General features: G+C 38.0%; 3 protein-coding genes across 12 annotated transcripts in view; 1 reads left to right on the forward strand and 2 right to left on the reverse strand.

Moving 5' to 3' along the window:
* The window catches only part of LOC104238188 (ubiquitin-like-specific protease 1D), a 34,467-nt gene extending 20,121 nt beyond the window's left edge, over positions 1 to 14,346 (forward strand). For 9 of the 10 annotated variants that reach the window (XM_070171954.1, XM_070171956.1, XM_070171957.1 and 6 more), the window contains 7 exons: positions 2,013 to 2,109; positions 4,036 to 4,104; positions 7,015 to 7,109; positions 8,094 to 8,216; positions 12,391 to 12,502; positions 13,232 to 13,339; positions 13,429 to 14,346. In XM_070171954.1, the coding sequence (XP_070028055.1) occupies positions 2,013 to 2,109; positions 4,036 to 4,104; positions 7,015 to 7,109; positions 8,094 to 8,216; positions 12,391 to 12,502; positions 13,232 to 13,339; positions 13,429 to 13,527 (703 nt within the window). In that variant the 3' untranslated portion in view covers positions 13,528 to 14,346. The remainder of the gene's footprint in view (positions 1 to 2,012; positions 2,110 to 4,035; positions 4,105 to 7,014; positions 7,110 to 8,093; positions 8,217 to 12,390; positions 12,503 to 13,231; positions 13,340 to 13,428) is intronic. The other variant, XM_070171955.1, reaches the window with a different exon arrangement.
* On the reverse strand, positions 3,172 to 4,005 carry LOC104238178 (uncharacterized). Its single transcript, XM_070171651.1, has 3 exons — positions 3,480 to 4,005; positions 3,281 to 3,399; positions 3,172 to 3,189 (listed from the first exon to the last, which is right to left on the reverse strand). The coding sequence occupies exons 1-2, from the start codon at positions 4,003 to 4,005 to the stop codon at positions 3,308 to 3,310; spliced, it is 618 nt and encodes a 205-aa protein (XP_070027752.1). The 3' UTR covers positions 3,172 to 3,189; positions 3,281 to 3,307.
* On the reverse strand, positions 4,108 to 5,030 carry LOC138889146 (uncharacterized). Its single transcript, XM_070171964.1, has 2 exons — positions 4,234 to 5,030; positions 4,108 to 4,150 (listed from the first exon to the last, which is right to left on the reverse strand). Exons 1-2 carry the CDS (start codon positions 5,024 to 5,026, stop codon positions 4,128 to 4,130), a joined length of 816 nt encoding a protein of 271 aa, XP_070028065.1. The 5' UTR covers positions 5,027 to 5,030; the 3' UTR covers positions 4,108 to 4,127.
* Positions 14,347 to 24,248: the final 9,902 nt, after the last annotated feature.

A 24,248-nucleotide genomic window follows, 5' to 3' on the forward strand; every position in this document is an offset into this window, starting at 1 on the left:
TTACCTTATCCTTGCAAAATCACATGGACTTACATCTTGTCTTCCTTCAACAACTTGTCCCGTTACTGATTCACCTGATTTATTACATAAATGGTTGGGACATCCCAGTTTGTCAAAACTTCAGAAAATGATACCTGGCTTATCTCACTTGTCCACTCTAGAGTGTGAGTCACGTCAGCTCGGTAAGCATACTTGCTCCCATTTCTCGCGGCGTCTTGATAATCGAGCAGAGTCACCTTTTACTTTAGTCCATTCAGATGTTTGGGTTCCTAGTTGGGTCAGTTCTACCTTGGGATTCCGCTACTTTGTAAGTTTCATTGATGATTATTCCAGGTGCACTTGGATATTTTTGATGAAAAATCGATGAGTTTTCTATTTTCCAGACCTTCTACGCTGAAATTCAAAATCAATTTGGGGTTTCTATCTATACATTTTGTAGTGATAATGCCCTAGAGTATTTGTCTTCCCCATTTTAGCAGTTTATGAACTCCCATGAGATTATTCATCAAACATCTTGTCGTAGTGGCCTTGTATGTCGGTTGCGCCGGTTCCTCTATGGTCTAAAGCAATCTCCTCGAGCCTGGTTTGGTAAGTTCAGCACAATTATTCAGCATGACTCGTAATGAAGCTGATCACTTTGTGTTTTATCGGCATTCTGCTTCAAGTCTGTATTTATCTAGTCATTTATGTTGACGATATTATTATTACCGACAATGATTAGGATGGTATTAGTAAGTTGAAGAAACATCTCTTTCAACACTTTCAGACAATGGATCTGGGCATATTAAAGTATTTTCTTGGTATTGAGGTCGCTAGTCTAGCTTAGGTATTGTGATCTCACAACGGAAGTATGCCTTAGATATTCTCGAGGATACAGGAATGACAGGTTGTAGACCGTTGACACTCCGATGGATCCGAATTCTAAACTTCTGCCAGGACAGGGGGAGCCTCTTAGCGATCCTGCTAGATATAGGTGGTTGGTTGGTAAATTAAATTACCTCACAGTGACTAGACCTGACATTTCCTTTCCTGTGAGTGTTGTGAGTCAGTTTATGGATTCTCCCTGTGATAGTCATTGGGATGCAGTTGTCCGCATTCTTCGGTATATAAAATTCAGGCAAAGGTTTATTGTTTGAGGATCGAAGCCATGAGCAGATTGTTGGATACTCAGATGCTGATTGGGCAGGATCACGTTTTGATAGACGTTCTACGTCTGGATATTATGTCTTAGTAAGAGGAAATTTGGCGTCTTGGAAGAGCAGTAAACAGAATATGGTTGCTCGATTTAGTGTAGAAGCAGAATATCGAGTAATGGCTATGGCGACATGTGAGCTAATTTGGATCAAACAGTTGTTCAAAGAGTTGAAATTTGGTGAGATTAGTCAGATGAGACTTGTGTGTTCAAGCTGCTCTTCATATTGTGTGAAATCCAGTGTTTCATGAGAGAATTAAACACATTGAGATTGACTGTCACTTTGTTAGAGAAAAGATACTCTCGGGAGATATTGCTACAAAGTTTGTGAAGTTGAATGATCAACTTGCAGATATTTTCACCAAGTCCCTCACTGGTCCTCGTATTAACTACATATGTAACAAGCTCGGTACATATAATTTATATGCACCAGCTTGAGGGGGAGTGTTAGAATAGTTATGTGAATATATGTAATTAGTCCTAGTCCCTTATGTAATAGGAGTAGGTTATGTGTTATGTATACATATAAATAGGTCTCATTGTAACATAAAATATTAATCAATAATAGATTTTTCTCCCATGCATTCTCACATTAACTAGCGTATTAATCATCATGATAGCTTGATATTGTGATAGTGTGATACTGTGTGAACTTCTCTATCAATCAAACGTAACCTTGACTTCATGAATTGTGTAACTTTGTCTTAGTAACTAGTAAGTTTTGGTGGTCAATTTTTTGGTGTTTCTAGTGAAGGAGTAAGATGAAGCTTGATGCTCACTTTCTCAATCTGTTATACTAATTGCATTTTCATGTTTCTAGGTACCTCCAGAAGACAAAAGCTCATGCAGATGTAGTTGAGTATCACTTTTTCAATACATATTTCTACAAGAAGCTCAAAGAGGCTGTACTGAGCAAGGTATTATTTTCCCTCTCAGTTAACATTTTTTTCTTGCATGTTTATGCCACGACCTGGAATCCCACCCTAGGGACCGTGATGGCGCCTAACATTTCACTTGCTAGGCAAGCCAACGTTAGCTAAATTACTTAACCAGTTTTAACAATTCAAATCAAAACGTTAATAATAATAAACTGTAATAGTTTGAAATAGAGTGATAAAATACTAAATGACGTGATCTAAACATATCCTAGAATTTGGAGTCACGAATACAAAAGCATCTAGAATACTTCAAATACGCTCTGAAATAAAGTACAATTGTTTGATACTAAATAAACAGTGAAACTAGATAAAGAAAGGGACTCCAGGGCTGCGGACGCCGTGTAGCCAGTGTTTTGGAGAGCGAAAAGCGGAAAAAAGCGAGGAGGCCTCGCTTCACCGAAGCGAGAAGCGCGCGCTTTTTTCATGTGAAGCGCAATTTAAGACATAAATAAAAAAAATTAAATAGGCATAGATAAATGGCCAAGAACTCATTAAAAATAACATATTAAGCAAATGTTTCAATTCTTAAATCAAGAAGTAAATAATAGATACTAAAACTAGATAGTGAATAATCCTCCAGAGTCATAACATATTAAGCAAATGCAAAACAAATCACAAAAGGAGCAACATCCTATTCTTCAACAATATCTCCAAACTCTTGAAGTGTCATCATGTTCGAGTTATTATATTGGTCATCATTTTCTTCTTCTTCATCGGAGGCTTCATCAATTAGGGTTCTACTTGTACATGTACTTGTACTTGTAGATACTCTTTCTTTGCTCCTTAAAGTACTTCCCCTAAAACCATAAACATTCTTCTCAACTCCACTTGCCATAGCAACATGACCAAAAGTGAGGCCTTCTCCTTCAAATACTTTTCTTCTTCATGATTTTCGGGGGCTCCGGTTAACCATTCATTTGCTTCATCAATGTTATCCAATAAAATTGGATAAATGATATTGCGAGCTTTGTAACGACGAGCCAATGTTCTATTATTTTTTACGAACACGAGATCATTGAGTTTCTTTAGCTCAAGCCTATTCCTCTTCTTAGTATGAATCTGCATATAAGTTGTAGAAAGTAATTAAGAGGAGTACTTAGGACAATTGAGATACACTTTAATTTAGTAATAATGTAATATAGCTTCTCACATGTTCATAAACACTCCAATTTCTCTCTCATCCGGATGAGCTACAAGTTAAGCTTTGAACTCTAATAGCAAATTGTTGCAAGTTTGGAACTTCATAACCAAATTGCATCCACCATTCAACTATAGAAGTATTATTTGAGATGTTAATAACTTAAAAGTTAAAGCTCTAAAGAGTAAAACAATTGAAAAAACTTGCTCACCTGGTGCCAATTTGGTTCTGCCTCTAATGGCCGATGCTAATCCAAGTATTCCATCAGCTTGCATGTACACACCAAGCTCTTCCCCTATTTTGTCTTGCATCGCTTCATCTGGCACCAACTTCGCAACACATGCATGATACCCCTTCCACACGTCTACATCTAAAGTCTTCTTCTCGTTATTTGTATAAAAGAATCCGGGGTTCAAAATATGCCCTGTTGCATGTAAAGGTTGATTAAGCTGATCCTTCCACCTTTTATCAATGATTTCAAAAACTCTCTCATATTTCCTCCTATCATGATCAAATGCCTTCTCAATAACTTCTTTAGCCCTATCCATGGCTTCATAAATGTATCCCATTGGTGGTTTTCTCTCCCCATCCACCAAATGAAGTACAATAACCAAAGGATTACCAACTTTAAGTGCTTGAACAGTGTCATTCCAAAAATATGGACCAACAATAAATCTCGTAACTTCTTTCCCAAGAGCTTCCTTTGCATAGATACTCTTACTCCATTCGCTTGACATGAACAAGGTTCGCAAATTTTTCTTTTGCAGGTAAAAACTATGCAAAGTCATGATAGCTGTTGCGAATGTTGTCTTAGCCGGTTTCACCAAATTTCTTTGGTATGTGTATCTCCTCATCATGTTCAACAACATGACTTTGCAAAAACTATAGGAAATCAAATTTCATAGTTAATAAGTATAAGCAATTAACATGAAGGTTAAAATACAAAATAAGAACGACTTGTTCACCTGTACAATATGGGGCTAACTTGAAAATGTCACCAAACATCAAGTTGATATCAGCACAAGGAGTCCATAAAATATTTGAGAAAGCTCCTTTCAACATGTCACTCACTTTTTTATTCTCACTTGCGTTATCAATAACAACTTGAACCACATTTTCCGGTCCAACTTTCAATATTGTCTTCTCAAACAAGTTGAACATTTTATTGGAATCGGTTGAAGAGTCACTAGCATCATAAGATTCAAGAAACACACTACCTCTCGGAGAATTCACCAAAACATTAATGACCATTTTTTCATTTTTTACTTTCCATTCATCCATCATAATGGAACAACCATAAGTTTTCCATTGCACCTTATGCTCCTCGATAATCTTGTTTGTCTTCTCCACCTCCTTTTTTAGACAAGGAACTCTTACTTTGTGATAGGTAGGGGGCTTCATTCTTGGGTCATATTGGCCTACGACCTTAATGAATTCACCAAAACTATCGGTGTAATTTACACATTTAAAAGGGAGCCCCACATCATACATCCACCTGGCAAAAGCATCTACAACGCGCTCTCTTGAACTCTTTCTACAAGAATCTGAGTCAATAGCTTCACCCTTTCTCTTTTCATTTGGTTTTTGCGAGAAAAAAAGATTAATAGGACCTTTCACATTGCTATCGGCGGTGGATGATCCACTTCCATTTGTTGAATTCTTTCTTTGAGATTTTGAGGGAGATGGCCTCATTGATATATCATTGACTTCAAGGTCATCCTCATCCATTTGACTATCTTCATCAAGAAGATTAATCATAGATGCTCCATGGCTCATTGGATTTTTAACTCATTTTTTTTCTCAACATACTCTCCAATTTCTTGCTTAACAGAATTCAGAACACTTGGACATTCTTTGACATCTCTAAAACCACTAATTAGATGTCTCTAGTGATGATGTATTCCAGCGTTATAAATTTTTTGACAAAAGATACATTGCACTTTTGTGTTACTACTGCCAACTGCAACTCCATACGCCCAAGCTGGATCTCTTTTTTGGCTTGATGCCATTGAATAATAAGATTGAATTTACTACAATCAACAACCAAAAAAAAAAGAACAGTTAAAGAGTCGAACCATAACAGTGAAAGAACAGAAAATAACAAAAAAACAGAGCACACCGAAAAAAATAGAGCATAAATTAGGGCAGAAGAACAGAGCAATAAAAACTGAAAAAAATAGAAAGAAAAGAGAAAAAGGAGTCGAACAGTGAACTAAAGAAAATCAGAAGAGGAAGAGAAGAAGAAACTTACCCGTCGAAGTCGTCGCTTGCAGCAGAATATTTGCGAAGTTTTTATTAAAAACCCTAGTAGATGTCTGGACCTTGCTTAAGCGAGCTTTTCTGCGCTTTTTTCATCGCCTCGCTTCTTGCTTTTTAGGGTAAAGCGTGCGCTTATTCATGTGAGTCACGCTTTAGGGCAGAAAAACGCATGGTAGTCGTGTCGCTTCAGCGCTTTAAGCGAGAAGCGCACGCGTTTAATCACACTGCGTGTAGCTATACCTCAAGTCTCCAAAAGCAGCTAAATCTAAGCAGCCTCGCTACGCGCCACTGGGACCAACACTGGTATCTACACAAGAAGTGCAGAAGTGTAGCATGAGTAAAAATACCGATCCGGGGTTGTTTACACAAAATGTTGACCGTAGTCAACTCTAGCCTCATCTTTAGTAAAAAAATTCATTTTCTTCAAATTTCACATAAAGCTTTTCGAAAACTTAGAAACATCAAATGAAGCTACGGGAGGTCTCGGATCATGGAAATTAAGGCTAAAACTCAAAGTGACCTATCGGGTCATCACAGTTTAGCTAATAAATTGTGCTGCAAGACTTGTAATTTTGTTCTAATTTCCATATTAATAACTATGTTACATCAACTTGGCCTCCAAGTTTAGATTGAATCCTGGTGTGTGCAAGTATCTAGTATGGACAAGTTTAGTTTCTTTTCTCATTTTTAGTGTATTTTTGAAAAATCTGCACGAAGTAGCCATGGTTTACATGTTTGACATGGGTACGTCAAGACAAATGAAAGTCTTTTCTGCTATAGTTTAATATTGAACTTGGTGGAGTTATCCTAAATGAAGTACTGACGCTTGTTTGCAGCTTCTTTAATCTGGGACAAATATGGAGTTGATATTTGGATTATTTTTAATACACCTGATTGAAGCGAGCATTGGCCTTGTCTTTATTTATTTTTTATGAAAAGATTAGATATTTAAGGTAAATGACCCAGTAAAAGGTGCTTAGACATTGATTGATTGTTGGGTAAATGTTATGTTTCTCTTAATATTTCTTGTCTTGATATTATCAGTATTGAAATGTGCGACCGTCTCATCTAAAAACTGAAGCTATTAGAGAGCACACCTTTATTTTTCATGGCCAAGCACGTGGAAATTTATGTTGATAATGGGTGGCGGTGAGACTTGATCCTAGGATCTTTGCCTGCTGTGATATCATGTTGATGTGTGCGACAATCTCATTAAAAGCTTAAGTTGTTAGAGAGAGCAAACTTTTATTTAATTAATTATGTCTTCAACACATCCGTCCGAACACTCTGAAGACAAAATGTACAGTTGCAGCGAAATGTATGATGCTGGACAACTATGGCATTTATTCTTGACTTTCTAGTTGTATATATACTGAATGCTAAGGAACTAATAGATACTACTTTCATTTCCTATCCTAGTTCTTTCAATGTGTCACATCATTTGAATATCAGTAAATCTGAACCTAGTTCCTAATTCTCTACTGCAGAATGAAAAGGAAGCTTCATTTTTCAAACTAAGAAGGTGGTGGAAAGGGGTGAATATATTTGAGAAAGCCTATATATTTCTTCCCATACATGAAGAGTAAGTTCTGTGGTTTCCTTTACCATGAGATTGGTTTACAAAACTTCAACTTAACTACGCGACTGTTGGAGCTTTTTTTACTTGGTTTATTTGTGTTAGGATCTTGTAATTATTGTGCTTATCATTTAGAATTAATTAGAGTGATTCATTCTCCCTGTAATCATGTAATTAAATTGATTGCCTTTGCCAACATGTACTATACTATTTGACCCCATTTAGCTGAGGGAATAACATACAGTGAGTTCTCTCTCAATTTCTCCTCTCTCATATGGTATCTGAGCACTTAGTGAGAAAATAGTCATTGTAGAAGAAAAAATCCCATTGCCGAGCAATTTTTCGGCAACTACACCACTGTTTCGAGGTCTCTTTACTTTCCAAGGGGACTGGGCATATACAGCACCACCAGTAGGATTGGAACACTCGTGCTACCCTATCCAAGAAGTTCTGCTGCCGTAGGGTTGTTCACACGCTCTCTAGTTCTGCTGCCGTAGGGTTGTTTACTTTCTGAGTTTTCGATGATGTCATTCATTTTGCCGTTGCATTTTGGTTATGTTCAGACAAGAGACCATTGTGGCAAGTTTAGAGCATATAACCTGAGCACTCTAGTTTAAAGAGTGTTAGAATTTCTCTTGGTTCAACAAGCAACTACTGTATTATTGTAAGGTAGCTAGGAACTACTTTTTTGATAAGGTAATATAATTTATTGATGATGGATAGATATCTCCATAAAAGTGGTAAATTCCTGAGATTTATTTACCTTTTCTATCTTTTGTCAACTAACTTAGAGTTCTTAGTTATTTCTCAAAGATAAATAAATAAAGAAATTAAAGATCTTTGTATTCATAGTAGGCAGAGGGATTCATTGACTTTGCTCCAATTTATATTTTTGTCTGTTTTGGTGCATTTTAGATAGCTTTCTGTTCTCTTAGACTATTTTCATTGAGCTGCTATTGATGTCCTTTTGTTGGTTCTTCTCTTTTGTAGTCTTCATTGGAGCTTGGTTATAATTTGCATACCAGATAAAGAAGACAAACTGGGGCCAAGTTTACTTCACTTGGATTCATTAGGACTCCACTGCAGCAAGTCCCTTTTTGGTACCATAAGAAAGTAAGCTGAACTGTGTTCGTGGCTCTAAAATAATGTGACATCCATGCTACATGATTTACTTCTTGTAAATTGTAGTCTATTATAGTAATGACTGCAACTATATCTTGTTTTTGATTTTCCTTAACTATTTCTTAGTCATGATTATATTGCATATGCCCTATGTTGCTCGGACTCGGGTGCGGTATCCTATACAGCTGCCGATCTAGAGGTCGGATTCTTCATCACATAAATTTAGGATTTGGGGATATGGATCCAAGTGTGGATACAGGTGCGGGATACGACCAATAAATGTATATTACGACATATAAAATATATATATTTCAATTAGTTAAGTTGTTAAACTAAAACTAATAAAAAAAATTCTTGATAAACACTTATATTTTATTCATAAGATATCTTGCGTAATAGAAAAGCATTATCATACTTTATATATATATATATACACACACACACACACACTACTAGTATCTATCAACGTGTGTTGCACGTTAATAATGACACATGATGATTTAAATATATGAAGGAACAATGAAATTTAATTAATAAGAGAAATTTTATGTATAATAATACAACAATCATCTAAATGCCGAAAAATATTGTTACATTAGCATAATACATTAATTTAAAATAAAGGACATCATCAAAACTTACACAAATGATCAATTTTGTCATGTTAGTTAGATAATTATGTATTGTAGTTTAAAAGTATTTAATGTGATAATATCTTAAAGAACACTTCTTTGTGGACAATATTTTTTTGTGTATGTTTTCTCCTAATCCTTTGGTTGCTCTGCCTTAACCAGAACTTTTGTTGTTGATCTTGATATCCCTCTTGAAAGTGCAACATATAGTTGTTCGTGCAAGAAAACATATTGCGGTAAATATAGTCCAATATTTAGGATTTTTGTCCTTGTGCTTTATTTATTATATTTGCAAAACATAAACATATTAAAAATTATTTTCACACAAATTTAAAAGGATATTCCTTAGTATCAGAAGACGAAAGCTGAATTCAGGATAAGAATGTACTTAGAAGCACATTGACCTGTATCATACTTTTTTCGTGTGTGGCGGTATTGTCAAAACTTTTATATACCATATGTGTGCCATTACATAAGCTATTTAGCGTATTTAAGTTTTTCAGTAGCATGACGAGCATATTTTTCTTCAAAATCAATCTATATACAATGCAAGATCAACTTAGTTTATTATATATACGGTGACACTAACTTATCTATTAAAATTTTGCAATCAACCTTTTATTTAGTTGATCAACATATTTATTTCTGCCAGTTAAAATATCTTTTAAATTCTATCATGCGATTTGCACAAATTGCATTTTAATCTAGTGATAGAAATATTTCTCTTATTAAAAGCACTACTATTACCATTGAGCTTGATAACCAAGTGTTCAGGAAGAACGAAATCATCTTTTATTGGATGCTCTTATTCGTTTCCGACACGAAGCAAGAAGACATTGAATATTGGATCTATTCTTACTTTATATTTCTTGTCAGTTGAATCTTTTTCATTTGAGGCTAGAAGTATAACTTTGGCAAGCTAGCTTTTACAATCTTTGCTTTTATCAATTTTGGAACTACTGGTAATACTTGACATAAATTACCTCCCAAACCATTAATTTTTCACCAAATAGTTCATTACTATCTGATATATCTCGAGACGTCGTTTGACACTTAGCCATAAGTGCTTTATCCCATATTATCAATTTTGCTTTCCTTATAACTTTAGCACCACTGCTCTGCTTTGATATATTTGTGATGGTTATTTAAGTTATTTGAAGAGGTATATCAAATCTAAAGTGGATGGCCTCACAATAAAATCGTTGTTGGTTCACCACTTGCTATTATTGCTAACAATGTCATGCCTCTTGATATGATATTTGCAAATAATGTGTGACATAAAAATATTATTTCGATTCCGCCAGAGGCATCTACAAAGAATAATCCCATTATAGCAGAGTCCACTCTTTATAATATAGTCTTGAAAGCTTGTTCTTGTTTAGCATTTAACTTTGATTGTGCTTTCTCAGACACTTGTATAACATCTTAATAATATATTAACCTTTTTACTTTGTGTTCTAACGCTCTTTTTATGGAATAAATTTATGTACCCTAAGATTTTTTTAACTTGAATAAGAATTTTACTCATATAATGAATTTTAAAAAAATAATTAAATTGGATTCTCTTGCTAAATAATTAATTAAATGATTTAATTATTTGATTTTAACATAAAAAATAATTTATTCTATATTGATCAGATCTTAATATTAGTCCATCTCTTGTTTTGAATATTTAATCTTAATTATAATCTATACACCATAAATTTTATTTCAAAAAGTAAAAGATATGACATTTCACTTTTAGATCTTTATATCCGTAGAACCATTAGTGATATTGACTCTTATCTACTATTTTTCTCTCTCTTTTTCACACATTTATATTCTTAAATATTTTCTTAGTTGTTGTTTAATAATTGAGTATTTTTAATATTACACGAAAAATTGATAACAAATATTATATTGAGTAGGAAAATAATTCAAATATAATATAAAATATATTATCGTGGAGGTTTTTTTTTCTTAATTTAACTCTTTATGCAATCCATGGAGTGATAATGTATTGCCAATACGGAGGATTCTGATGAAATTGATTTGATCAAACCTTCCTACATATTTTTAATAAGAATTTAATAGACAAATTTTATTAATTTTAAAATCTTAAATATTAAAAACGAGCAAAGAAAGTATTGTAGGTGCAAAATATAAGTTATTGCAGTTATGCCCTTTCCCTATAAGTTCTTTCGTTTAATATTTTAGGGCTATTTTGGTATAATAATATTATATTTATGCCTTTATAATAATATAGGCTCTCATTTTTTCTAAATGAATTTGGACAATATAATAGATTCTCAAATTAAATTGGTAATAGGACATTATAATACGTTTTAAATTAGTAATAGAAATTTTTAAGAAGTATATCCTAAAAGTAATAGGATTACATGACTAAATATATTTACTTGTTCAATTTTATATGAATTAGACAGCCGGAAAGTAATTGTACTAATAGGATTCCTAAAGGTAGTATTATGTCCTAAAACTGATAGGATTATACGGCTAATATCTAGAATTCCGGTTATGCCCTTTTTATTATGAGTTATTATGCTTAATATTATAAGGTTATTTAAACCGGCATTGTATTCATGCTTTTATAATAATAATAATAATAATAATAATAATAATATATGTATATATATACATAAACCCAAAAATCAAACCAAATATCCGATAATCTATACTTCTCGGTCATATAATATAGTCAAGGTACCCAAGATAAGTTGACCAAATCCGGTATGAATCCCACACCACACCCACACCCACACCCATGTCGTGTCGACATGGGTGCGGTAGTAATTTTGAAGATTTCTCGCAACATAGCATATGCCAGTACCATTTTGACAAATAATTTCTGAACGTTGGCATTATTTAAGCTATAACTTGGCCTATTCGAAGCGTCTTGTTTTATATTCGTCTTGTTTATGATATGCTTCGATATAGTAATAGATAATTAATTACAGCGGGAACTGTAACTGCCTGAGAACTAAAGGGGCATAATTTCATTAGCAATCTATTCCCTCTTTGTCGGCTTGTAGCTTAAATCTTTGTTTCCTTTTCTTTCACCTATATTCTTCAGCCTTGACAGGCTGTTATCTGGACCTTTTAGTTTACTTTGTTTACTGTATCGTACTTGTGCTGGTCAGAAATGGGTACTTTATCAGCATGATCAACTTGCACGGGAAGTTAGTGATAGTTGGGGCTTATGTGGAAAAGATATCTATACCACACGGTAATACTCGAATGGCTATGTTCGTGCTATTCACTTCTTGTTGGTGTGAGAAATTGGCAGCGATAAAACTCTGGTTCTTTCAGGGTTTCATACCTTGGATATCTATATATTGTTTGGATGTTTCGATTGAGGCTCTTTGGTCATTTTATTGTGTTATAGCTTCATAATCTGAATATTACAGTATTAGAGATTTACTCTATTATTACCATTTTGCTGCTCAAACTTGCAGTAAGATAGCATTTTGAACTGAAAGCTTCTTACACCTGGAGTTTCATTTTAACTCAAAGGAGATGTGGATTTTGTCCCGCAGATTTTTGGAACAAGAATGGAAATTCTTAAGACAAGGAGAAGTGTCAACTCTTCCTTTTTCAGATAAAATATGGGAAAATCTTCCACGAAGAATAGATGAAAACGTCATTCCGGTATTCTTTCATTTGAATCTTATGCTCTTACATCTCTTTCTTGAAGCAGTCTTTGGAATTCTTTTCATACTAGAAGCTATCTTGTCCATTCAATATCTTGTGATATAGGGAGTTGGGGTTGGCATCATACAGGATATGAGCTTTTGTTATTGGAATTCGTTTCTCATGACCTGGGACACGGTTGGATGGTTGGACATTCTTTTTAAGGAATCTATATGGCTAATAAAACTGACACATGTTCTGTGTTACATCAGAGTTTCAGCAATGATATATACAGATATCTTAGCTTTTCATGCCCTACAGTATGGTAGAATTACCATGTTTTAGTTTCTCTAGTTGGTGGATAATTCTTTTCAGCTGTTGGTGTATATAACATTTTGCAGATTTTGTGTGAAAAGAAATGGTTTCTCTGGTGCAGTGGAAAAGACTAGCGGCTGTGTTTTTTGATGATCTTCTTTTTTATGGGTTTGGGTTATCTTAAAATTCCAAATTTTTTACTATCTGGCTTAGTTTCTTCCTCCTTTTCTTTTTTGTGTTTTTCCTTGGCACCTAAAAAGGATATCCTAAAAAATCTTAGTTAACCAGGGGGAGGGGATCTAAAACATTTGCTCAATTCTGGATTTAACTTGAGAATTTTGTGAAATCTGTAGAAGCAAATTTGTGTACATATTTCGTGACTATGCCTGCAAGTTCACGACAACTTCTTTCCTTGCACTTTCCTGGTAACAGGTCCCACAACAAAGAAATGAGTATGATTGCGGTCTCTTTGTTCTTTTCTTTATGGAGCGTTTCATGGAAGAAGTTCATGGAAGGCTTAAAAAGAAGGATTTCGTGATGGTAATAAGTTTTGTTTACTGATAGCTTTCTCCAACTTTAGTTCTTGAATACTTGCTGCAGTCCTTAAATTGAAATATTCCTATCGTCAGTTTGGACGAAGGTGGTTCAAACCTGAAGAAGCATCTCGTTTGAGGATGAAAATCCACAACATACTCAAGGAAGAATTCAAGAATGCAAGTGAGGCTTGATATTATAGGGATCCCTACTCTGCACAAGTAATTGCTCCTGTTTAAAGCATTTCATTAGCAGATTTTTGGCATGGACAAGGAACTGTTAATTACCAAAGGTCATGAAATGCCTGCCTTGTATAGCTGCAAAGGTTGATACTGTCGTCAGTCACATAATTAGAGATTCTGGAATTGCTGTCTGTATTCTCTGTACATCAAGGTTTCTCATCAAAATCTGGGAAAGGATAACTATAGCTTTCCTGTGGGGGGAAGGTACATTGTGTAGAAATCATATTGAGCATCCCCACCATAAACAAGCAGAGAATTTACAACTGATATTGACCTTCAGCTGGGAAGGAGAAATACATTAGACTTCCCTTGGTATAGATACATTGTACATAAATCATAATCAAACAGTTATGGCAGATATTTCTCAACTTTGCCGGAATCAAATGGTTCTGGTGTTGGTATAGGCAACGATTGGACAAAGCAAGGAATAGCTGGTGGTTTACAATTCCAGCTTGTATCTGGTAGGTGATATGAAGAGAAAGGAACTCAAGATGTTTTAAAGAGAAGTAAATCCACTCGAGGATTAAGTTAGATTATCATGTTATTTCACTTTTGGGATAGAATGTAACATGCAAATGAGGCAGGAACTGTAATAGATCTCATAGTCCCTTTAAGATAAGAAGAGGGCTATACTTATGGTTTTTTGCTCATTTGTAAAGAAATCCAGCGCTTTGTGCTGTTTATTATACATTTATTACCCTTTAAAAAAAAAAGAAAAAGAAATCATAATTGAACATCCACCATGGGAAAAAAACAAAAGATTTTGGAGAATTGATATTTGACCATCAGCTGAAGCGAGTGACTCCTAAAACCAGAAGCTGCAACAAAGTAGATTTAAAAAATGTAAGGTCTCTTGATCGCCAATTTTTTTCCTTCTTTTTGTGGCATTTTTATTTCTACTAACTCAAAACAGTCTCGCATGGTTCATGTAAAAATTGTATTGAATGAAGTAAAAGACAAAGAACGTCAAAGCTTTAGCTGAATGAATCAACAGATTCTTCACATTCAGTTGGATCATGCAGCAATTTTTATTGTTTTTTTTTCCTCACTTGATATTTAGCGAAGCCAATTCATTTGGGATATCCAGTCTTTTACCTATTAAATAATCAGTTGTGGTTCTGTGTTTTCGCATCAGAAATTATTTGCAGATGAAAAGGTGGAAAGGGACTCCATACTTTCCATACAAATTCTCCCAGATTCATATATAAAAGTTGATTTATCTGGATTATGCAAGAAAATCTCTTTTTCTTTTATTTACTGCCAGGGATAGCTATAAACCAATAGTTTATTATCTCATAGATCTTTCATTTCTAGTACTCTATCCGAGAGGTATCAATATTTATCAATCTTGAGAGTTAGCAGTATATCTTCCTGGAGGATCCACCAAACACCCCTGAGACATTCATGGAGACCCTAACTTTGAACAACTACCTGAGCTTGTCCATGCAAGGAAATATCGAAAGAAAGTTCCTCATCCATCTCCCTCAGAACTTACTCCAAGCCTTCTTGAATATCCGCCTCGACCCCTTCTGTGTGGCCCAGAAATATGTCACAGTCATGATACTTACGTTCAGGGCCGACCATTTACTGGAGAATCCACCTCAACAGCAACAGGAGGATCCGCACTCTCCCAACATGAATCTTGCAATGTCCCTAGCTCCGGCAGGGAGCTCGTTACCACCAACCAATAATCAAATGACGATCATGCTATGGATTTGCCGAGGAGCCAATTGTCTGGAATTCGAAGAAACCTCTGCTTCCTACTTAACTGGAATAATCCGTCCATGTTGTGCCTTACTGAGACTAAGATGGAAGACCACGCCTCTTTATTAGATGCTTTCAACTTCACAGATATGATATGCTTTCAACTTCACAGATATGATTCAACTTGCTGCTGAAGGATATTCAGGTGGAATGGTCCTCCTTTGGCGTGCCAATGAATTGCTGGTAGACCCTATCACTGCGACTGCCCAGGAAATTCACGCCTCCGTGCAGGTTAGTCAATCCTCTCCCCCTTGGCTCATTTCTTTTATATATGCCAGCACATCCTACCACTCTCGAAAAATATTATGGGACAACTTACAAATTTTCTCAACAAATCATAACTCTCCTTGGCTTCTTTGCGGCGATTTTAATGAAGTTACGACTTCAAACGAAAAATTTGGAGGCAGCCCTATTAATACTAATAGATCTGCCACATTTAATAAATGCCTTCATAATATTAATATGATAGACCTAGGTTTTGCAGGTAGTCATTTTACTTAGTCAAATAATCGAAAACCGCACAATACTTTAATCTTAGAACGATTTGATCGCTTCTTTGCAAACCCAGCATGGTTGCAGCTGTTTGAAGATTCCAGTGTGCTACATCTCACTCGCACTTACTCCGACCACTATCATTTACTCCTAAATCTAGTTAAAACTATTCCTAAATCAGCTTCATTTTTTCGATTTGAAACCATGTGGTTACAACACCCCACCTTCCCTTCGGTGGTAGATACCAACTGGCATAAACAATATCCCCTTATATGAATGCCCTGGAATCATTTACCACACAAGTACAATACTGGAACCACAACACATTTGGTAACATCTTTTCCTAAAAAAAAAAAGGGTGAATCTGGCACACCTCCAGGGTCTCCAACATATGGAACGCACTAGAAAAAATAGTTTCCACTATAACTTGGAAAACAAACTAATTACGGATGTTAATCAATTCCTCAAATATGAGGAGGATTTATGGAAGCTTAAATCTCGTGTCCAATGGTTAAATGAGGGTAACACCAACACTCGCGTCTTCCATTTGTCTACAATTCATAAGAGTCACGTAATCATATGCTTGGACTCAATGATTATGTTGGAAATTGGATGTTTGACCCCGACGGATTCGCACCACTATACATAACCATTTCTCAACATTATACACCACTGACCTCCCTCTTTCCCGAAATACTTGCGCCACTCCTACAACCAATTTTTTGTCAGATCACGATCAAACACTTCTTACTAGACCTTTAACAACGTCTGAAGTCTTTCAGGCAATCCACTCTTTTAAGCCACTAAAGACCCCGGGTCCCGATAGCCTAGATCCTATATTTTTTCAAAAGTTTTGGCATGCTACCAGGTCGGCTGTTACAACACTCTGCAAGGAGGCCTTCACCACAGGCCGCATTGATCCCCAGCTAAATAAAACCTTCCTTACTCTCATACCCAAAGTAAAACATCCAGAATCTATCTCTCAATATCGACCCATCCTTTGCAACACCGTCTATAAAACAATTACTAAAATCATTGTTAATCGACTACGTCAAGATCTTCCACATCTCATTAACCCAACTCAATGTAGCTTTATACCAGGTCGTCGCGCTATCGATAATGCCATCATTTTCCAAGAAGCATTACACTCCTTCCGCAGAACTTCTGGGCGCGTAGGGAATATGATGCTGAAAATAGATCTTGAAAAGGTTTTTGACAGGCTCGAATGGTCTTTCATTCGGTTCTCCCTTCAACGTCTTAACATTACCACTAAACTCATTACTCTTATTTTGTCATGTATTACTACCTTTTCCATCTCCGTCCTTATCAATGGGCACCCCAGCCCTTTCTTTCAACCATCCCGTGGGATCCGACAGGGATATCCGCTTTCACCCTACTTATTTATTATTTTTATGGAAACCCTTTCTCAACTTATCAAAGCTGAAATATTAAACCACAATCAGGATCCCATTAAAATAAGTCATGCTAGACCAAAATTGTCGCACTTATTTTATGCAGATGACCTTGTCCTTTTTGCTAAAGCAGACACTACTATAATCGGCCTTTTCCAACACTTAAGTGCCCAATCGGGTCAACATATAAATTTTAAAAAATCCAAAATCATCTTTTCCAAAAATGTACCACACATACATCAACAATTAGCTACTATCCTCAACATGCGTGTAGGATTACCAATCCATCCTTGACCGTATGACTTACCGACTATAGGGATGGAAGACAAGATTTCTTACTTTAGCAGAGCGTACTACTTTAATCAAATCAGTTCTGAATTTTATTCCTACCCATGTAACCCTTCTCTATCATTCTACAGTTGGACATACAGCCCCAGCTATAGAAACTCCTATTAACTAGTCAACACCAAATCTACGTAAACAATATTATCTAAGGATAGAAGTTCAAACTTTGTAGACTTTTCACTAAACTGGATTTCAGACTCCCCCGACAATGGACCTCTTGAATTATCAATCTAACCATGTCCTCACATCGTCTTCTGGTTTCGAAAAATTCTCCAATTCCTCTCCTGCCATATGCGATAAATATCACACGTTAGCATCAATCTATATATGGCTGCCGATGATCTTCTCCCTGATGCAAAACTTTTAGCCCATCTGATCTCCTCAGTCCATCTTTTAACAGTTATTCTTATTTCAGCCCATTACAATAATTTCCACCATATAGCTGCTGAGTATTTACATTCAAAAAATAAATGCTCATGATCCTCGTCAGCTTCTTCACATAGAGCACAAACTGGGTTTGTTCTGATACCCCATTTGATAAGTCTATCTCTAGTGTATAACCTGCCTTGTATGACTATATATACAATGAAGATCCATTAGGACAACTATCATTGTTACATAGCAATTTCCTCCATGGAACCTTTGGAAAATCTCCCCATAGCTTGTTGTATATATCTCTGATGGAGTAACAATTTGCATTCATCACCTCTTCCACTCTAATATTTGCTTCAATTAGATACTTGCCAGCTCCTAGGATCTTTTGAGTCAGCCATGCTGCTTGTTTAACTCTGATAGTCCATGCTTCACCTTGCTTGATATATGTCATGGGCGGCTTTCCAGCCATGCCCCATGACCCCTTGGACGCACCCCATGGCGTCTTGGCAAGCCTCCCAACGCCTAGCGCCATGGTCGGCCCCGTGGTCTTGGCAGCGCCAAGTGACAAGCGCGCATGTGCCTCTGTCGCCCCACCGATAGCCAACCCCAGCGCCCAGCGGCTGGCAAATGCCAACAGCGCCGCGCGCACAGACAATGTCGCGCGCGCAGATCTTGATGCCTTGCCAGCGGCCAGCCGCCTGCTGCAGGCGGACTCTAAATATTGTCGTGCGCGCCAACAGCACCGCACGCGTAGACCCTGATACGAAAGTCAAAGTTGCTGCCCACAGACCTGTTTTCTGTCTTGTAGAAAACTAAATCCTTTTCATTATAAATATAGAGTAATTTTATTTCATGTACTTCCATTATGTTTCTCTAGCTTAGTTAAGTCTAGTCTTGAAACTTTGGTTTTTTTTAAGCATTATTAGGGGGGACCAAGCAAGCAAACATTTCTCTATATTGGTGTCTCTCCCCCTCGACACCGCGTAGCCTTTTGTAATAGCTTTCATTAATGCAATCAAGCTTTCATTCTCAATTCTCATTTCCGTTTCCGCAATTGCTCTTGACATTGGTTTTCCCGTACGACACTGACAATCTCGTCTAGCGTACGGAGGGGACCTCAGTTGACGGACAACAATCGCACTGACATCGGTTGCTTAGCCTTACGTCACCCTTCCAAGGAACCTCAGGATGGCGCCGCGTAGCAGTTGGTATCAGAGCCTAGGATCGACATCAGACGAGGGAACATATTGCCATTAGCACCATTTCTGACCATGGTGAATCATGGGGACCGCATTACGGCTCTCGAAGAGATGGATGTCGTATTACAACCCATCGTGGATACGATGCCTGAACTAAGAACCAGCCTAGTGCAAAGGTTGGACGACCTGGACCACAGAATGCTCTAATCCGAAGTTGACATAGCAAACATCAGTCGTGAATCTGAAGGAGACCGATAAACGGCAGCCACAGAGGCAACCGAGATTTATGGCAAATTCGAGGGCCTCCAACAGGAGCGCACCGAGGATTTAGCCCATAGAGAACAAGAGACAGACAGGGTGACTGCCATGCAGCAAACCATAGACCAACTAACAGGACAACTCAATATTGTCAATGCTGCTCTACAAAGCCTACTTCGAGGAGGCGAAACTAGATCAGGGGTGTTGTGAACCTCACCCCTGTGCCACAAAAGCTGAAAATTCCGGAGCCAAAGATATACGATGGAGCTCGGGATGCTAAAGAAGTGGAAAACTTCATCTTTGACATCGAACAATACTTCGATGTCGTGGGCGAGTTGGAAGAAGCCAAAAAGGTAGCAACTGCTGCCATGTATCTTCAGGGCGATGCTAAACTTTGGTGGCGAGTGAAATACGAAGCCAACAAGGCCGGGAAAGATACTCTCAAGACATGGACAGAACTGAAGGCAGCCATACGCCTGCAGTTCTTCCCCGAAAACGTGGAGTACAATGCACAGAGAAAGCTATGGGAACTCCGCCAGACCAGGTCAGTGCGGGATTACGTACGGGAATTCTCCGCGCTCATGCTAAACATACGTCATATGGGTGACAAAGACAAGCTCTTCACATTCCTAGAAGGTTTGAAACCTCATGCCCGTATGAAGCTGCAATGACAAATGGTAGATACCCTCCCCAAGGCGATCCAAGCTGCTGAATGCCTAGGGGATTATCACATGGAAATTCAAAAGGATAGGCCTTAATCGCCTGTCCAAGGGGGTTACAACAGGAGCCAGCCTAGCAATGGTGGTCCTAACAGAAGTGGGGGAGATCGAAGTGCAACCAGATCCAAGACTCCTTCCTCAAGCAGCAACAACACTGCATCCGTCAATAACAATCAGGGGAGGAAACCCCCTTCAGAATGCCGCCATTGCGGCGGTCCACATTGGAACAATGAATGCCCACAGATACAGATCAATGCTCATCAGACTGTTGAGGATGAGTCAGATGATGACTCAGATGAAGCAGAACAAGTAGACACCTTCAATGCATTATTGGTTCCATTCGTGATACCTTAGCGGGAACCAGTACTGGTATCCCTAAGAAGGACTCATGCCCAATCACCAAGAAAGGGAAAAAGAAGTCGGATGAGAGGCCTCTTCCTACCTAAGAGAGGACCTTAATGTTCGTCGAAATAAAAGTTAACGGCAAACCCATCCGGGCAATGATCGACACAGGTGCTACCCACAACTACTTAGCCTCAACTCAGGTGAAGCGCCTCGATATAGTGGTACAAAAGAGTAAGGGTCATGTCAAGGCTATCAACTCACCACCCCAACCAGTAGGTGGAATAGCCAAAGAAGTGCCCATGAAGCTTGGACCTTATGAGGGAAGATTCAACCTACGAGTCACAATCATTGATGACTTCGAACTCATAGTAGGGTTGGAATTCCTGAGGCAAACTAATACCATACCCGTATCATATGCCAACATGCTCCTGATGGTGGGAGAAAAGGGGGCCAAGCCCCGCATCATACCATGCATGCCCATAAAGATGGCCACTGAAAACATCTCGGCCATGCAGTTGAAGAAGGGATTCAAAAGACATGAACCTATGGTTCCAACTACCCTTTGCAACAAGAATTAGAATTCATATCATCGGCCTCATATGACTGATGACGCTCTTCAGTGTGGGAAGACTCGTCAAACAGACCAAAAGGACAAGTCAGATCGCTCATCACAAACGGGACTTCTGGAGCCACTACATGCCCTAGAAAGACCTTGGGAAAGTGTTTCCCTTAACTTCATCACAGGATTGCCCAAAGTCGGAAACATTGCATCCATCTTGGTTGTAATAGATCGGTTTTCCAATTATGCAACTTTCATAGCAGCCCCACAAAACATATCAGCAGAAGATATAGCTCAACTCTTCTTCTCGCACATTGTCAAATATTGGGGCCTGCCCAAAGACATCGTTAGTGACCGCGGCTCACGCTTCACTAGCAACTTTTGGACCCATCTCTTTAAGTGCTTTGGGTCAAAATTGAATCACAACTCAAACTTCCATCCACCACCAGATGACCAGACGGGACAGTTCTATGACATGCTGGAGGAATACCTTCATCACTTTGCAACCGGATCGCAACAGCATTGGGTGATGCTTTTGGATGCTGCTCAACTGTGTTTCAATTCTCAAAAGAGCCCCAATACAAACAAAAGCGCTTTTGAAATTGTTACCAGACAACAACCGCTTCTCCCTCAAATGGTGAATGCATCAACCATACCGAAATCTCCTCGAGCTGCCAACTTCTCGAGGGAATGGGAGCACAATTTAGAGATAGTGCAGAGCTATCTCGTCAAAGCCCAAGAGCGGGAGAAAAGGTTCGCTGATCAGAATCTTTGCTTTGTCAAACATCAAGCACAAGACAAAGTGATGCTAAACATACCAAGGTGGTACTTGTTCGCAGAGAGGACCCATGACCTTCGCCTACTGCAAAAACATATTGGGCCCTTGTCCATTGAAAGACGCATTGGGAAAGCCACATACCAGGTTCCCATCCCAGCCTGGTGGAAGATCCATCGAGTCTTCCATGTCAGTCGCTTGAGATCTCTTTAGAAAGATATGGAACATCATTCACAAAGCCAACTCACAAGACAGAGGGGAACAAACCTCACATCCAACAAGAGCCTGAGCAATCATCATCTTGTAGGTAAGGCTCCAAGGACGTCACCAACTCAGGTAGGGGAGAATGTCATTGGCGGCTTTCCAGCCATGCCCCATGACCCCTTGGACGCACCCCATGGCATCCTGGCAAACCTCCCAACGCCTAACACCATGGTCGACCCCATGGTCTCGACAGCTCCAAGTGACAAGCGCGCATGTGCCTCTGTCGCCCCACCGATAGCCCACGCCAGCGTCCAGCAGCTGGCAGATGCCAACAGCGCCGCACGCACAAATAATGTTGGGCGCACAGTTCATGATGATGCCAACCGCGTTGCGCGCACAGACAATGTCGCGTGCACAGATCCTAATGCCTTGCCAGCCGCCAGCCGCCAGCCGCAGGCGGACTCCAAATGTCGCGCGCACAGACAAACAGTGTCGCGTGTGCCAACAGCACCGCGCGCGCAAACCCTGATGTAAAAGACAAAGTTGCTGCCCACAGACCTATTTTCTGCCTTGTAGAAAACTAAGTCCTTTTCATTGTAAATATAGAGTAGTTTTATTTCATGTACTTCCATTATGTTTCTCTAGCTTAGTTAATTCTAGTTTTGTAATTTTGGTTTATTTTTTTTAAGCATTATTAGAGGGGACCAAGCAATCAAACTTTCTAGCAAACAAATCTCTGTATTGGTGTCTCTCCCCCTCGACATCGCGTAACCTTTTGTAATAGCTTTCATTAATGCAATCAAGCTTTCATTCTCAACTCTCATTTCCGTTTCCGCAATTGCTCTTGATATTGGTTTTCCATTACGACACTGACAATCTCGTCTAGCGTACGGATGAGACCTTAGTTGGCGGACAACAACCGCACTGACAGTCCATGCTTCACCTTGCTTGATATAGTACGTGTGCATCCATTGAATCCATAAACGATCCTTCTTTTTGCACAAATTCCAGAGGTGTTTAAGAATTGCTGCTCTGTTCTATGTAATAGTACCAATTATATTCAAGCCACATGCAGTCTTAGGCCAGCAGAGTTGTTTCCAAGCGACCAGTGCCTTCTTGCTACTTCCAGCCTCCCCAGTCCATAGGAATCTCTTGCATATAGTTTCAATCTTCAATGAATCTTTTTTGGCACTGGAAAAATCTATGACCAAAAGGACAAAATAGTAATCATAACACTTTTGATCAGTTGCAATCTTCCTGCATACGACAGGAATTTTGTTGTCCAATGCTGCACCTTTGTCAACATCTTATCTAGCAGAGGTTGACATTGAGCCATTGATAGTCGTTTTGCACTTAATGGAACTCCAAGGTATTTGAATGGAAGAGACCCTATAGAGAATCCCATTCTATGAAAAATTTACTATTGATCTTCCATTGGCACCCCTCCAAAATATATACAACTCTTTTCTTGGTTTGCAATCAGCCTAGATGAGTTAGAAAACTGATGAAAACAATCATATAGCATATGTGTAGACACTTTATCCCCCTACAAAATAACAACAGATCATCGGCAAAACTCAATTGTACTATGTTTAGCTTCTCATATCTAGGATGAAAATTGAAGTCTGGTTTATTCTTCAAATCCTTCAACAACCTTGTCAGGTATTCCATTGCCAAGACAAAGAGATATGGTGATAAAGCGTCTCCTTGTCTGACTCCTCGCTTAGCATCAAATGGAACTTTTGGTTTGTCATTAATCACAATTGAATAAGACACAGTGGTAAAGCAACTCATAATCCATTTTATGAACTGTCTGGGTATGTTTATTGCTATGAGAACCTGTTCTAAGAACACCCATTCCAGGGAATCATATGCCTTCTGCATGTCTATCTTGATGATAGATCTAGGTGAAATTTCTTTCCTTCCATAACCTTTCACAAGTTTATGCCCTAGTAAAATGTTGTCATTCAACAATCTACCTGGTACAAAAGCTGCCTAACTCTTGTCAACCAAATAATCCATTATTGATTGCAATCTACTTGTTGGCATCTTTGAGATGATCTTATACAGGATAGTACAGCATGAGATAAGTCGATACTACTTGATTGAGGCTGGGTTTTTCACTTTGGGAATAAGAGTGACCGAAGTGCTATTGACTGGTTTATACATTTTACTCTCACTGAAGAAGTTAAGAACTACTGCTGTTACATCCTTCCCAATTATGCT

This window comes from Nicotiana sylvestris, chromosome 4 (assembly GCF_000393655.2).
Source record: "Nicotiana sylvestris chromosome 4, ASM39365v2, whole genome shotgun sequence".
NCBI classification, from domain to species: Eukaryota; Viridiplantae; Streptophyta; class Magnoliopsida; order Solanales; family Solanaceae; genus Nicotiana; species Nicotiana sylvestris.